Source organism: Heterocephalus glaber, unplaced genomic scaffold (genome assembly GCF_053883595.1).
Source record: "Heterocephalus glaber isolate CG9 unplaced genomic scaffold, H.glaber_assembly_v1.0 deba00001465, whole genome shotgun sequence".
Lineage (NCBI taxonomy): Eukaryota > Metazoa > Chordata > Mammalia > Rodentia > Bathyergidae > Heterocephalus > Heterocephalus glaber.
Window position 1 is genome coordinate 432,521 of NW_028258312.1, and position 12,683 is coordinate 445,203.

Genomic DNA, 12,683 nt, shown 5'->3' on the forward strand with positions numbered 1-12,683 from the left:
TTCAATATGAATTTTAGGATTTTTTTCTAGTTTTATGAAGAATGTAATTGGTGTTTTGATGGGGATTGCATTGAATTTGTAGATCACTTTTGAGTAGTATGGATTTTTTTTTTTTTTGAGACAGGGTCTTGTTATGCAGTTCAGTCTGGCCTTGTGCCCACTATGTAGCCCAGGCTGGCCTCAAACTTGTGGCAAGTCTCCTCCCTCAGGGATTACAGGTATGCGCCACCATGCCCAGCTTACTTTGGATGTTTTAACATTAATTCCTCCAATCCATGAACATAAAAAGGTCTTTCCATTTTTGTGTGTGTGTTTTCTTCAGTGTCTTTTCTTAGCATTTTGTAATTTTTCTCATTTTTTTTTTGGTACTGGGGATCTAACTTGGGACCTGGAGCTTGAGAGATAGGCAGTGGAACCACTGAGCTAAATCTCTGGCCCTCAGTGCTTTGTAATTTTATTGTGGAGATCTTTCACTGCGTTTGTTTATTCCTAGATGTTTTATTTTTTGTAGCTTTTGTGAATAGGATTGCTTTCAGATTTCTTTCTTTTTTTTTTTTGGTACCAGGGATCGAACTCAGGTCCTTGCGCTTTTGCAGCAGGCGGCGAAACCGCTGAGCTAAATCTCCAGCCCTCAGATTTCTTTACCAGAATTGTTATGGCTATTGCTTTCTGTATGTTGATTTTGTGTCCTGTTACTCAACTAAATTTATCAGTTCTAATAGTCTTGGTGGAGCCTTTTAGATTTTTCTATAGAAATTTATCATCTGTAAACAAGAATGTGAGTTCTTACCTATTTGTATACCTTCTCTTGCCTACTTTGCCAAAACTTCCATTATTATATAGTATAAGAATGGTGAGTATGGATACTCTTATCAAGTTCTTCATCTTAGAGGAAATGCTTTCAGTGTTTCTCCATTCAGTGTGATGTTGGCTATGAGTTTTTCATATGTAGCCTTTATTAACGACCTTTTTATACCTAATTTGTTCAGGGCATTTCATGAAGAAATGTTGAAATGGATTTTAGTTTAGTGCATGGTGAAAGATATGGGTCTAGTTTCAATCTTCAGCATGTGGAAAGACAGTTTTTCCAACACTATTTATTTATTTATTTATTTGTTATTATTTTTTGGTACCGGGGATCAAACTTGGGTCCTTCCACTTGCGGGGCAGGTGGTGGAACCACTGAGCTAAATCCCCGGCCCATTTATTTATTTTTTTTCAGCACTATTTGTTAAAGAGGCTGTCTTTGTTCCAGTGAAGGTATTTGGCTGCTTTGTCAAAGATAAGGTGGCTGAGTATATTTGGAGTTGTCTCTGCATCTTCTAATCTGTCCATTGATCCCTGGGTCTGGTTTGGACAGTACCATGCTCTCTTTATCACAGTAGCTTTGTAGTATAATTTCAAGAGTGGGATCGTGTTGCCCTCTCTGGCTTGCCTTTTTTTTCCCTTGGTTTTTTTTTTTTGTTACCGGGGATCAAACTCAGGAACTTTGTGCATGTGAGGCAAGCGGCAGAACCACTGAGCTAAATCCCTGGCCCTGGCTTGCCTTTGTTACACAGAATTACCTTTGCTGTTCTAGGTCTCTTCTGGTTCCAAATTAATTTTAGGATTATTTTCTCTAATTCTGTGAGATATGCTATTGGTATTTTGATTGGAATTATCTTAAATCTGTATAAAATTTTTGGAAGTATGGCCACTTTTGCTATATTGGTGGTTCTTACCCAAGAACAAGAGATATCTTTCCATTTGCTGATATCCTCTTTGATCTCCTTTTTTAGAGTACAGTAGTTTTCAATGTAGGGGTCTTTTATTTCCTTCATTAGATTGATTCCTAGGTATTTCATTTTTTTGGATGCTCTTGTGAAAGGTGTTGTTTCCCTAATTTCTCTCCTTGTTATTCATGTACAAGAAGGTTATTAAATCTAGATGTCTTTTGGTGTTGTTTTGGGGTCTTCTATGTAGAGTATCATATCATCTGGAAATAATGATAATTTAACTTCTTTCTTTCCTGTCCTTATTCCTTTTATTTCTTTCTCTTCAGACAATTGCTCTGGCTGATGTTTCCAGAACTATATTGAACAAGAGTTGTGGACATCCTTGTCTTGTTCCTGATTTTTTTTATATCAGGGATCGAACTCAGAACCTTGAGCTTGCAAGACAGGCGGCGGAACCACTGGGCTAAATCCCCGACCTCTCTTGTTCCTGATTTTAGAGAGAAAACTTTCAGTCTTTGTCCATTTAGTATGATATTGGCTGTTGGTTTCTCATAGATGGCTTTAATTAGATTGAGATAAGACCATTTATTCCAATTTTCTGTAGGGTTTTTATCATGAATGGGTGTTGGACTTTGTCAGATGCTTTTTCTGCATTTTTTTTTTTTTTTCTGGTACTGGGGATTGAATTCATGACCTTGTGCTTGCAAGGCAGGTTCGGTGCCACTGAACTAAATCCCCGGCCCTTTTCTGCATCTGTTGAGATGATCATGTGGTTTTTGTCTTTGGCTCTGTTAATATGGTGTATTACATTTATTTTTTATTTTTATTTTTTTATTTTTGGTGCCGAGGATCGAACTCGGGTCCTGGCGCTTGCTCAGCAGGCGGCGAAACCACTGAGCTAAATCCCTGGCCCTGTGTTACATTTATTGATTTGTATGTTGAACCATCCTTGTGTCCCTAGGAAGAATCCTATTTGGTCATGGTGTATAATCTTCTTGGTGATTTGCTGCACTCTGTTTGCCAGTATCTTATTGAGGATTTTTGTGTCCATGTTCATTAGGGAGATTGGCCTGTAGTTCTCTTTTTTTGGTTGGAGCCTTCTCTAGTTTTGGTATCAGGGTAATGGTTGCTTCCAGGAATGAATTTAGGAGTATTGTGTCCCTTTCAGTTTCATTAATGAGTTTCAGAAGTTGTGGCATTAGGTCTTTTCTAAATTTCTTGTAGAATTCAGCATTGAATCTGTCAGGGCCTAGGCTTTTCTTTATTGGTAGGTTTTTAATTACATCTTCAATTTCTTTTTTTTTTTATACTGGGGATTGAACTCTGGACCTTGTGCTTGCGAGGCAGGCAGCGACACCACTGAGCTAAATCCCCAGCCCCCATCTTCAATTTCATTGACTGATACTGAGTTATTTAGAATCTTTATATCTTCTTGATTCAGCTTTGGTAATTTATATGTATCTAAGAGTCTGTCCATTTCTTCTGTGTTTTCCATCTTATTAGAATACAGGTTCTCAGACCAGGGATTTAGCTCAGTGGCGCCACACTTGCCTTTGCAAGCGCAAGGTCCTGAGTTCGATCTCCAGTACCCCCCCAAAAAATACAGATTCTCAAGGTAGATATTGATGATCTAGATTTCTGCAGGATCTATTGCAATTTCACCCTTTTCATTCCAAGTTGTATGGATTTGAGTCTTTTCTTTTTTGGATAAGGTTGGCTAAGGGTTTATCAATTTTATTTAATCATTCAAAGAACTAACTCTTTGAATCATTGATTCTTTGTATTTTCTCAGTCTCCTTTGCATTAATTTCTGCTCTGATCTTTTTTTTTTTCGTACCAGAAATCAAACTCAGGACTTTGTGCTTGTGAGGCAGGTGGCAGAACCACTGAGCTAAATCCCCGGCCTTCATGCTCTAATCTTTATAATTTCCTCTGTTGTATGAGCTTTGGGCTCTTTTTCTAAAAGCTTGAGGTTCAACATTAGGTTGTTTAATTGAGCTCGTTCTCAATTAGGGAATTTACCGCTATAAATTTCCCTTGTAGGACTACTTTTAGTACATCCCCTATGTTCTGGTATGTTGTATTGGCATTATCATTTAATTGTTCAAACTGTCTGATTTCTTTATCTGTGACCCATTGGTTGTTCAGGAGGGTGTTTTTTAATTTCAATGTGTTTATGTGTTTTTTGTGGTTTCTTTTGTCATTGATTTCCAATTTCATTGCACTATCATCTCTTAATATGCATGGGATACTTTCAGTTCCTTTGCATTTACTTAAGCATGTTCTATGAGCTAGTATGTGGTCTGTATTGGAGAATGTCCTCTGTGCAGCTGAGAAGAATGTGTATTCTGATGTTGTGGGGTGAAACACTAGACATCTAATAAGTTCATTTGTTCAAAAATTTGGTTCAGTTCAGATATTTCTTTTTTGAGATTTTTGTCTAGCTGATCTACTTGTGGCAGTGGGGTATTGAGGTCCTCTAGTAAAATTGTATTAGTGCTTATTTGATTTTTCATGTCTGTTAATATTTGTTTTATATAATTGGAGCAACTGGTATGTAATGCATATATATTTATGATTATTATCTCTTCCTCTTGGATTGTTCCTTTAATAAGGATATATGACCTTTGTCTCTCTTGATCAGTCTTGGCTTTATTTATTTATTTATTTATTGGCACCAGGGATCGAACTTGGGTCCTTCCGCTTGTGAGGCAGGTGGCGGAACCACTGAACTAAATCCCTTTATTTACTTTTTTGATACTGGGGATCGAACTCAGGACCTTGAGCCTGTGAGGCAGGTGGTGGAACCACTGAACTAAATCCCCAGCCCAAGAAATTTTTTTTTTGGTACCAGGGATTGAACTCGGGGCCTTGCGTTTGCGAGCCAGGTGGCAGAACCACTGAGCTCAATCCCTGGCCCTCTGGGCTTTAAATCTACTTTGTCTGCTTATAGAGTAGCTGTCCCTGCTTTTTTCTGGGTTCCTGTCACATGAGTATTGTTTTCCATCCTTTGACTTCTAGTTTGTGAATTTCTCTTTGAGTTAAATGTGTTTCTTGTATGCAGCATATTGTTGAATCTTACTTCCTTTTTTTTCTTTTTGGCTGTACTGGGGATCAAACTCATGACTTCAGGACCTTGTGCTTGCAAGGCAGGCACTGCACCACTGAGCTAAATCCCTGGCCCTGGATCTTATTTCTTGTTGTTTGTTTCTGCAGGCCTGTTTCTTTTGATTGGTGAATTGAGACCATTTACATTTGTGGTTATAACTGATAGGTGTTGACTTACCCTTGTCATGTTATTTTCCTATTGTTGATTCCCTTTCTTTCCCCTCTAATTACTTGCCTTGCCTAGTGGGTACATTCTGTTGGGATTAGTGGAGTTGTTGTCTTCATTATCTCTTTCTCTTTTTTTTTGTTTTTTGTTTTTGGTACCAGGATTGAACTCGGGTCCTTGCGCTTTCCAGGCAGGCGGCAGAACCACTGAGCTAAATCCTCGGCCCTTCGTTATCTCTTTTAAAATGTCCTTCAGAAAATTTTGGAGTGCTCGTTTGGTGGTCATGAGTTTCTGCAGGTGTTCTTTGTCTTGGAAGTATCTAATTTCTCCATCAATTTTTTTTTCCCCTTAAGTTTATTGTTACATTTTAGGTATAAAATACAGTTACATTCATCATTGGGATCTTGTACCATTACATGAGTATCTTGGTTCTTATTTTTTTCCCCTTCCCCGCCCTCTCTTCACCCCCTCCATCCTTCCCTGTTTGCAAAGACTTTGTTTCCTTTTTTTTCCTTTTCTCCTTTTTTCTTTTCCCTTCTTTCCTTCCCCTACCCCTCCTGCTTCCCCTACTCCTTTAGACCTTTTCTTCCTATTACACAACATCAATTATACATTTTTAAAATTACAATATCAAGATCTAGAAGACATTACCACAGGTTTTACAGAATTTTTTGAAATAAATTGGATAACTTCTAAGAAGTATCTTGGAAGACAAATTAATGAAACTGAGTCTGGAGGAAATATAAAATTTGAATAGCAGCTATTAAAGTATATTCCTTGCTTGAAAACCTACCTATATGACAACAACAGGCTAATATACATTTTAACTGATAAATTATATCAAACATTTAAAGCAGAAAGAAAAAGCCATATGATCCTGTCAGTAGTTGGAGAAAAAGTATTGGACTAAATTTTACAGCTGTTCATGGTAAAAGCTATCAGGAGACTAGAAGTAGAACAGAACCTTCTCAACAGATAAAAGACATGTACTCCATACTTCCAGCAAAAATGCCTTATATGAATGGAGAAGATACGATGCTTTCTCCCTAAGGTGGGGGACAAGGGCAGACATGCTTATTCTTTATCTGTCCATTAAACTTTGAAACATAGGCCCAAACCAAAATAATCTGGCAATAAAATGACACAATTAGGATAGGATTGGCAAGGTAGAAGTAAAATCTTTATTTATTTATTTATTTATTCATTTTGGTACCAGGGATTGAACTTGGGTCTTTGTGCTTGCGCAGCAGGAGGTGAAACCACTGAGCTAAATCCCCGGCAGAAGTAAAATCTTTATATGTAGATGAAATTATCATCTACAGAGAAAATACTGATAAATCTCAAGGAGCCCCTAGAACTTGTATTTGAATTTAGCAGGATTAGAAAACACAAGGTATATATAAAAATTCAGGTCTGTGCATACTTGCTGTAAATGAAGAATTGGATATTGAAATTTAAAAGTTATGTAGGAGTACAAAGGACCTAGAAAAGTAAAAAGAAAAAACAAACAGTGTTGGAAGACATTTATTACCTAATTTTAAGACTTCCTCTAAAGCTACAGTAATCAGGGCAGTGTTGGTATAAGGAAAGACATATAGATCATTTCTCCATCAATTTTGAAAGATTTATGGGGTATATCAATCTGGGTGGGAGGTTTTCTTTTATGGTTTAAAATACTTCACTCCAAGCTGTCCTTGACTTAAGGTTTTGTATTGAGAAGTCTGCTGTAAATCTGGTGGGCTTTCCTTTATAAGTGATTTGTTTGTTTTCCCTAACAGCTTTTAGTATTCTGTTCTTGTGTTGAATTTCTGGAATCCTGACTATTATTATATGCCTTGGGGTAGATTTTTTTTTAATCATTGCTAATTGGAGTTCTATATGCCTCACTTATCTATATGTCAAATTGTTTTTCCCTATTTGGGAAGTTTTATGCTATTACTTCTGTGAATAGGTTTTTTTGTGTCATTTGTGCTATCCTGCTTTTTCATTGACTCCCATTGATCTTATGTTATTCTACTTTGAATCATATAGCAGTTGTTGGATTGATTTTTCATGGTCACTTGCTATTTTTAAGAAATCTTTCTTTTCTTTTCTTTTTTTTTTTTTTGTACCAGGGATTGAGCTTGGGACCTTGCGCTTTTGAGGCAGGCGCCAGAACCATTGAGCTAAATCCCCGGCCCCAGAAATCTTTCTTTTCATGATTGCTAACCACAATCCTGTCTTCTGTATCCTCTTGATATTCTGTCCTCACATTGCTCATTCTGCTGCGTATACTTTCAATGGAATTTTTAATCTTAATCTCCTGGATATCTGTTTGAATCTGTTTCATGGATTCCGTTTCTTTCCTGTGATGGGCATTCATAGTTTCCATCATTTTCCTAACCTCTTCTTCTTTTTTTTTTTTTTTTGTCTGTACCTGCTCTAAATTCACTAATCATGCCTTTCATTATGGTCATCATGTCTGGAGTTATCTGAGAAATTATTTCTGATTTGATTTTTTCTAGAGCCTCATTCATTTGCTTTGTTACTTCTGTTGTTACCACTTCAGAGAGTCCAGGTGGTGGGTGGCTTTTGAATTGTTCTACCACATTGCCCCCTGAGTTTGCCCTTGGTGAGCTGGAAGTCTGGGATTGCATCTGACTGTTGTGTCTTCTCGTTGTGTTTTTTTTTTAGTTTAATTCCTGTGTTGATGCTTGTAAATTGTTTATGGTAGGTGTCTTTATTGCTTTTATCAAAACCCTTAGGAAATGAGCACTTCTCAGAGATGTGTTCCAGGTATAGCTGGCTTTGGATTTTGAGTCTATTGCAAGATCTTGTCTTCAATTTATTCAGGACGAGAAATTGCTACCTATTTGGCCCAGCTGTTGATTCTTTGGCACTGGCCTATAGTATTGTTTATTTATTTAAAAAAAAAAAAGTATTGTTTATTTATGACCTTTAGGCAATCTCAGTTTTTTTTTTTTTTTTTGGCAATCTCAGTCTTGACATAGCTGGAAGAACAATTGATTAGAATGGTTATGTCACCTTGGCTAACATAGTACAATCAGCAATAACAGTAGCAGCACACACATCTTTAATCGTACAAACAGGATTTATAGTTATATAACCTGATCTAAAACAAACCAGAAAATTGTGTGAAGTAAATATCCCTGCAGTATGATAATTTTTACCCTCAGGGAGAAAATTTAAAAGAAGTTGGGGAAAAAAATAGAAAAAAATAGAAGAAGAGAAAGGGATTAGAAAGAAGGCTGGAAGACAAAGGAAGATTATGTAAGGTTTGGGAGCTGGTGAAGAAGACAGGAGGAAAAGAAAGGAAGAAACTGAAACTATTAAGAATAGAACAAGACAAACAAAAATACTCTAGAAAGAATGTTCTCACTTGTATGAAAACAGGAACAATCAAGAAAAAGAAAAAAATAGAAAAAAATAAAAAGCAAAGAAATGAAGAAAACTAGGGGAAAAAAGTGTATTTCAGGGCATGTCTCTGCTGTTGCTGGTTGACAGAGAGGGCAGACAGAGCCCAGATCTGTGTTGATTAATCCTAGCAACTAGTAGTAGAATCATGGCAGTGGTGGATAATTCCAGCAAACCTGGGCCTTTAGTTCCACTGAAGTTTAGTCGGCTTCTGGTTTCTGGCTGTGAGGTTGGGACTTGAGTTTTTCAGCCTGCAACACTGAGTGACTTCTACTGGCTTGAACTCAGCTCCCTGACCTCCTGCCAGCTTGAACTCTATTACATCTCACCCTAACATTTGGAGCTGCTAGGTGAAGTCAACCTGCCGATGCTCTGAGTTCTGACTTCCATTGGCTCATTTCCAAAATGGTTACCAGCCAGTTGTTCTCTCCAGGGGGGCATCTAAACCTGAATAACTCATCAACCAGGGCCCAAGATTTAGCTGGGCAGCACAGCGCCTGCCTGGCAAGTACGAGGTCCTGAATTTGATCCCCAGTACCAAACAAAACAAAAACAGAATTCATAAAAATAACTCATCAGTCACTGCTATCCACAGGATCCACAGGATCCACAGGATCCACTGGTCCTTCCATTGTGGATGCATGTGCCTGGGGTGTGTTTCTCCATGGAGGCCTGTGAGGTTGCCAGTAGTTACCGTGCCTCTGTAGGTTTGAACTGCTCAGGGAGAAAGTGCCACTCGACCCCTCTCTCCTCTGCATTGTGGTCCCTCTCTTTGTTTCCTTTGAGCTCTGATTCTCACTTCAGATCCTTGCTCGGTCCTGGGATCTCACTTCCCTCCTTCTCTTCCTCAGGTTGTTGTTCCAGTATCTGGACTTCAAATTATGGAAGAGGCTGTTTCTTTGCTGCTCACCATTCTGCCATCTTCCTGGAAGTCTCAACGTTTTGTTTCTAAATAGCATATATCCAGGTTACCACACTTTGGAAGTGCACACAAAAGACAGCATTGCCACTGGTCCTGGATTGTGTTTTTGTGCAGATAAACAACATGCTGAATTATAAAAAAGTAGAAGCTATATGATTCAGAACACACCCTCTGGTTCCTCATGTAATCAAAACTAAAAGTCATCAGAAAAGTATATTTTCCAGGTGGCATAATTACAGATAATTAGGGAAGTAAAACAATTAACAGTACAGAGACCCATGGCTTTGATTTCCAGGTGAAAATAGAGGGTTTTTACAAAGCAGTAATTTACCCAGGTTATATAATCCTGGGTAAATTATGTGCATTATAAGCACATAATGTGCATATCACATGAGAATACTTTGCTTCTTCATAGTTGTTTTTTTTTTTTTTGTATCACCTTTTGAATTCCAGAATCCTTTATGTTATATTTGGCTTTCCATAAACAGGCAGGATCTCTGTGAGGATCTTTGGGAAGAAACTATTGATATTTGTTTGTGATGACAAGACTCATTATCATGATATATTTTCTCCAAATAGAATCTGATAATTCACTGCCTTTTAAAAAAACAGCAGAAGTGAAATGTTTGCCAAAGATTTTTTTCAGAAATCTAGGTATTTCTTGGAGCCATTTCCACTGTTTGTACATATGCCATTCTTTGAATTGAGGACTAAACCAGATGAATTTTGACAGTATACCACTTACTTCTTGAGGTAAACATTTGGGTTTACACAATACTCATCCTTGTTTAAAACTTTTATGTTTGAGATGTCTTGGGCTTATTGTAGTACATTGGCCAGCCTCTGGCCTTTGAAGTTGGCATAGTCCAGTATTGCTACCTTAGGGACGTGTGGCTATGGAAAACCATGTTGTTGTTGTTTTTTTTTTTTTTTGGTACCAGGGATCGAACTCGGGTCCTTGCGCTTGCGAGGCAGGCGACGGAACCATTGGGCTAAATCCCCGGCCCAAACCATGTTTTTTTTGTTGAGTGTTCTTGATTTCTAGTAATTTTATTTTCTGCTCAAGGGATTTAGTATCTGGTCAGATACTTTTTTTTAAAGGCCGCGTAAGTATTGACTTGACCTCTAAGCCTTGAAATTTTTCCATACTCTAATACACATGATGTCTGAGGACCTGTTATTTGAGAATAGTACTTATTGGCTGGCAATCATTGCTGTTAAAAATGTATATTTTACTTTGAAAATTATTTTCATGGCTGAAAGATTTTAAAATTGTGCATGTGATGACATAATTTGGTGACTCTTGGACCTTGTTGTGTAATGCTTTTTGCATTGTGTCACTGAGACAATGCAATTCCAAACCACTCTTCTCAAATACTAGCATGACTTAATTCTGAGAAAAATATTCTGTGCACTGTAATCTTATGTGAGATAGTACCATAGTACCTGTCTCTTGAATCTAGTAAATAAGAATGTTTTAGATATGAAAGATTCTATAGGAAAAGGATCAGTATTAATAATTATTTCGCATGAATGTGGACAGTATTTCTAGCACATAGAGGAGTAACTTTTTACAGAGAATCAAGTTACTGAAGACTTAGACTGCCGGCTGTGGTGGCATGTGCCTGTAATCCCAGCAATTCAGAAGTTGAGGCAGGAGGATTGCTTTGTGTTCGAAGCCACCGTGGGCTACATAATGAATTCAAGGCCAGCCTGAGCTACAATAGTGACACTTGCTGTCCGTCCCCCCACCCCCATAAAAAGACTAATAAGATCATTAGTTAAATCATGTTGGACTTGTCACATTAGAAGCGGGGCAATTAATGGAGTGAAAAAGAGAAATTCATCATTTTGTATTAATGTGTGACAAACTGTATTCATGAAGACAAGGAAAAAAGTTTTCTCTTAGTTGTCAGTTGTACTTAGTTGTCCTTTTTATGGGTCTTATAGTTATAACAGACCCTTTTGGTGAGAGCCCATCTGTGTGCAGTATTGATTTGGTGCGGTCAGCAGAGGAAATTGTTGTATATTGCTACCTTCATGTGTTTTCCTGTTTGGCTTTTTTGTTTAGAGGTGATGTTTAGTTCTTTGTTGCTGAATTCTAAGTACAAGGAGAAGAAATAGTCTACTTAATTTTATTATAATCTTTAATTGAAATCTATTCAGCTTAGACAATCCTGAATGAGGTTTGAATAATTTAGGTTTTCTTTTGGTTTCAGTAGAAGGGAAATACTGTAGTTTACTTACTCAAGGCAGTAAAACAGTTTGTTCTTCCTTTCCCTGCAGCAAGAATTATGAACATAAAGCCACAAAACAGATTTCAGTGTTAATTTTTAACTTCCCAATATTTCCACCCTCATCAGTAGTAAAAAATGTGCCTGACTGTAAAATGGAAAAAGTTGAAATTTTCCACTTGTGCATTTGAGCTTTTCAGAGGTATTATATGCTCTGGAAATAATAATAAAAGATATTGGAGCTTATACAGACAGGGCTTTTTGTGTGAGGAGCTCATGTAAACACTAATCCACTGATCTTAACACAGTACTTGATTGTGACTGTAAAAGGTCATGAGTTACTGCGGTTAAAAAAAAAAAATGGAGGGAAGGTCTAGTTTACAAATATTGTTTTAAAATAGCTGGATAGGGGCCGGGGATTTAGCTCAGTGGTTCCAGCGCCTGCCTTGCAAGCGCAAGGTCCCAAGTTCAATCCCCGGTACCTAAAAATAAAAATAAAATAGCTGGATAAAAATTATATAACTAAAAATAAAAGTTATAGGAGGGTTTTGTTGACTTTTTCTGTTAATCTGTGATATTTATCCTCTTTATATATTTGTTTTCTATATATGAATCTACTTGAAGCTGGATTTCTTTTTTTTTTTTTGGCACCAGATATTGAACTCGGGACCTTGTGCTTGCAGGGCAGGTGCTGGAACCACTGAGCTAAATCCCCGGCCCCTGAAGCTGGATTTCTGTCTTTAAATAAAAAGCAGAATATACTTTTCGGCCTTTATTCCTTCTCAGCCAACAAGACTTAAACCTGTAGTGATTTCCTCACTTTATCACATTAACATGACATTTTTACTTGTTCTAAATTTAGAAATCATCCTTCTAATTTTCTTAGTTTAGCATTTGTGGTCTATAGCTATTGGTTTTGATGAACATACTGGTTATATGGCTTATTAACTTTCAACTTTTTTGTATTTTGTAGGTTTATTCTTCAATCCAAAGAGGTAATTCATAATCAGCTGTTGGAAAAACAGAAAATAGCAGAAGAAAAAATTAAAGAACTAGAGGTAAGCTTTCAGTGAGTATTAATAATAGCAGTCAGTTTTTAAAAAAGGCAAATCTCAAGTCATTAA

General features: G+C 37.2%; 1 protein-coding gene across 1 annotated transcript in view; it reads left to right on the plus strand.

Moving 5' to 3' along the window:
* The window catches only part of Pfdn1 (prefoldin subunit 1), a 70,550-nt gene that overhangs the window by 21,244 nt on the left and 36,623 nt on the right, over positions 1–12,683 (plus strand). The window contains exon 3 of the mRNA XM_004841859.4: positions 12,533–12,617. Coding sequence (XP_004841916.1) covers positions 12,533–12,617 — 85 coding nt within the window. The remainder of the gene's footprint in view (positions 1–12,532; positions 12,618–12,683) is intronic.